At 37.9% G+C, this 3923-nt stretch overlaps 1 protein-coding gene across 1 annotated transcript; it reads left to right on the top strand.

Moving 5' to 3' along the window:
• Positions 1–203: 203 nt before the first annotated feature.
• Positions 204–3508, top strand: LOC120558564 (macrophage mannose receptor 1-like). Its single transcript, XM_039799613.1, has 4 exons — positions 204–296; positions 721–1062; positions 1688–1785; positions 1856–3508. Exons 2-4 carry the CDS (start codon positions 825–827, stop codon positions 1988–1990), a joined length of 471 nt encoding a protein of 156 aa, XP_039655547.1. The 5' UTR covers positions 204–296; positions 721–824; the 3' UTR covers positions 1991–3508.
• Positions 3509–3923: the final 415 nt, after the last annotated feature.

Raw genomic sequence — 3923 nt, 5'->3', positions numbered from 1 at the left:
AAAAGGCACAAATGTATCCAAAATATCTAAAGAGCTACACCATTCTTCTCTGTAGAACGGTCATAGACCGGAGTTATCTCTCTTTTTCACTTTACTCTTTGTTCTCGCTCGGATTCCCCGGAGTGAACTATCTTTTCCACTATATAGTCTTTGTGTGCCGGACCTGCTTGGTTGAAATGTCAACACACTCTCGCAAAGCATCATGGGAGATTTATACTAGATGGTAGCACGGAGCTAGCGGCAGAAATGACCGAAAATGTGATAAATTATGGACATCAAGTGGATAAATCTTGGATGTAAGAGTTTGGATTTATTGCTTAACAACTCCAAAAAAAGGCACAAGTTCCAGGCTGGATAGAAACCCTCCTGTAAAGGCTAGAAAGACACCAAAGACACCGCCGTGATGGCTAACTCCTTAGCTTTTAGCAGGAAAAATGTGTAAGAAGCCAAGTTTTACGGTTATTGAATTATCTAAATATGAATTTAGAGGTGCCGTTTGGGATTGTGGACGATCCTTTAGGGTTCTGAGGTTAAGGACATTTCTTATTAGTGTAGAGAGACTGTTGGTAAATAAAGTTATTTGATAGTTAGTTTATTGATGTGGTTCTTTATATCTCAATGGATTTATTGTAGATATTATAAAGACAAGAATCACAGATGTGGATGGATGGGAGGTTGTATGTTATGCTGCCTCTACACTTCTCTGTGCTTCCTTTTCAGGATCAGATGTAACTTTTGTCTTCATCAACACCACCTACATAACATGGACTCAAGCCCAGAGCTACTGCAGAACTCACTACACAGACCTGGCCAGTGTGAGGAACATGACAGAGAACCAGAAGGTACTGGCGATGACAGCTGCTGGAGGATCCTATGTCTGGATCGGCCTTTTCAGAGATTCCTGGAAGTGGTCAGATGGAAGTACCTCCTCATTCAGCTTCTGGAAGACCGGCCAACCTGATAACAACAACGAGACTTGTGTCGCTGCAGACTTCAGCCAATCAGGAGCCTGGGAGGACTGGTCCTGTGACATGGAGAGAGCGTTCATTTGCTACGGTCCAGGTGAGTGCTAACCCGGGATTCAAACAGCTTTTACATTTAGATTCAGGACAATAGGGATGAAACGATATACTCAACTCACGATTGGATTCAGGATTTTAAGTTTTCTCAAGATGTTTTTAACAGAATGAGTGAAAATCTTCCTTTATTTCTATAAACTGTGCAAGACAACAGATGTGTCCTCTTATCAAAAGTGATTCTGAAACTGTATTTTATCTTAAAAAAAAAAAAAAACTAAGAAGACGTAGTGACGTCTGAAGTCAAACAAGGTCAATCTAAAGTAGATTACACTCTAGGACGTTTAAAAACTGCATCAACATTCATTTCTTATCTCAATCCGGTTTTATCTTTACACATTTATATCCATATTTAACCATCGTTACCTCCCTAGTGCTAACCCAGGACTCTAAACACCAAACATCAGGTTGTGGAGAGTAAATGTGAACATGATGATGTGGATCATTTCCATGGAATAGTTAGTAAAGTTAGCATGCAGTGGTGATCAGCTGCAGATGATCAGTTAGTGTTGAATCTATTGTTTAAACTGATGATGAGGAATGAACAGGATGATGATTATTATCCACACAGAAATGTTTGAACTCATAAAGTTTGTTTGATTTTTACAAAGCGGTTCCTGTTTCAAAGAAAGTGCTGAAAGTGAAGTTTGAGAACAAGAAGAATCTGGATCTGAATGACCCTGCTGTGATGGAGGCCATGTTGAAGCAGGTAAATCAGGTTTTATACTGTTTTACCTTTATGAAAAAACAAATGATATAAGATAAGTTTTGTGTCTCAGCTGAAACAGAAGCTGAGGGCCCAGGGGCTGGACGACAACATCAAACTGAGCTGGAGGAAGCAGGCTGATGGAAAAGTCTTCCACAAGGAAGACAAGAAGACCAACAAGAGGAGGAGGAAGAGGGAGGAGCTGTAATGTTGAGTTGCTGCGTCTGGTTTCATCAGAGAAAAGTCTGGTTCTTTGCAAGCAGAAATACTAAATATATTCACAGCTTCTAGCTTCTCAAATCATGAATATTTATTTTTTGTCATATTTGATCATAAACTTAATATATTTGAGCTTCAGACTGTTGTTAGAATAAATCAAGACTTTAGTATTTATCCGATTTATCAGCTTTGGGGAAATATAACCGACATGTTTTACTGATTTACTGTTTCTTCTTTAAAATCTATTTTAATGAGATAAAATGTCTTTCTTTGTTTGAGAGTAAAGGGTTTTTCACACGGGGAGCGACCCTTGGCCTGCGTAGTCGTGTCATGTGATGGACAACGCTCCGCGATCAATGTGTGGTAACCATGGAGATACTGTATCCCTGCTGTACAACTGGATGAGATCATCTGACTGTGGTTTCATATCTCCCTAATCACAGGTGGATTTATAACACATAGTGGTAATCCTAGTCTTTCCTAACCACAGACAGTTATTGTTGATAGCTAAAGTTAGCTACATTAGCATAGTTAGCTACATTAGCATAGTTAGCTACATTAGCATAGTCATGATTACGGACGTCTTGTGCCGATGTTCTGATAACTGTTTAGAAAACACTTTTATATTTTAGTAAACTCACAAACAGAAGAGGAAGTTGCACCACATGAAGGCCCCGACCTTGGCGTGTGTGTGAGTAAGATAACAGTTTCTGCCTAAGAAACAAGAAGACCCCCCCCCCCCTGTGAGGATAGGATAAGTATAAGATAAGATAGGACTCAGTAATCAGACTGATCCTTGTGTTCTGGTAAACTTAAGTCCAATGAAAGAAGGCGTGAGAATTATTAAATTGGAGTCAGATTGACAGGCCTTAGGGTCTCATTTGGACAAATTCCTTACAGTGTGTGCATGTGATGAGCACGAACGCCACAGTTGTCGCGTCGCCTGTCAAACTGCCCCCCCCCCCACCACCTGCCTGACCGCTCTCCTCTCATTGAAACCATCGCCCCCCGTGTGGAAAGGCCTTAACAAGGCGTCTGGCTGTGATGAGTCAGAATATCTTTAAATGAGTGATATAGAAGATAATCATGTGAATATATTAGTGTTGTGCTGTCACCTTATAAACAAACTCAATCTGAAGATGTTTTTACAGTTTTCAGCCGTGATCCAGAATGAAAATCTGCAGAATTGAACCGATTGTTTATCAGGTTGGAGGTGGAGATGTTTTATTTTAATTTGTTTAAAATCTGGGTAATATTCTGTCTGCAGATTCTGTGTGGCTCTGGTTATTAGAGATGCAAACTTTAAACATTTCCCTAAAACTTGATGTGACTGTAACATCTTCCAGACAGAAACACTAAATATATTCACAGCTTCTCAAACAGGAAGATTTGATGCTTTTCTTTGTTATATTTGATCATAAACTTAATATATTTGGGCTTTATACTGTTGTTAGAAGAAAAACAATATTTTAGTATTTATCTGATTTATTGTCTGTGGGGAAATATAACCGACATGTTTTACTGATTTCTGATATTTTATGTTTTTCAGGTTGTGGTGGAGATGTTTTAACATTAACATTATTTAATTTGTTTAAAATATAAATTATCTTTATTGTTGAATATTTAAAATCAGTTTCCATCAGACTAAATCTCTTTCTTCATGGACAGTAATATTATAAAGTAATTATATATATGATTGTTGTTGTGTCACCTTATTAGAGATGTAAACTTTAAACATTTACCTAAAGTTAGTCATGAGACTTGTTCTGTGTCTGTAACATCTTCTAAACTAAAATACTAAATATTTACAGCTTCCAGCTTCTTCAACATGAAGATTTGAGGATTTTTATTTGTCACGTTTGGTCATAAACTTCATATATTTTAGTAAGAAATAAGAGCTTTTTAAGAGTGAATTTGAATAC

The sequence above is a fragment of the Perca fluviatilis genome, chromosome 5, assembly GCF_010015445.1.
Source record: "Perca fluviatilis chromosome 5, GENO_Pfluv_1.0, whole genome shotgun sequence".
NCBI classification, from domain to species: Eukaryota; Metazoa; Chordata; class Actinopteri; order Perciformes; family Percidae; genus Perca; species Perca fluviatilis.
Note: the sequence above shows the minus strand (reverse complement) of the source record. Positions and strands in the feature narration are given on the sequence as shown.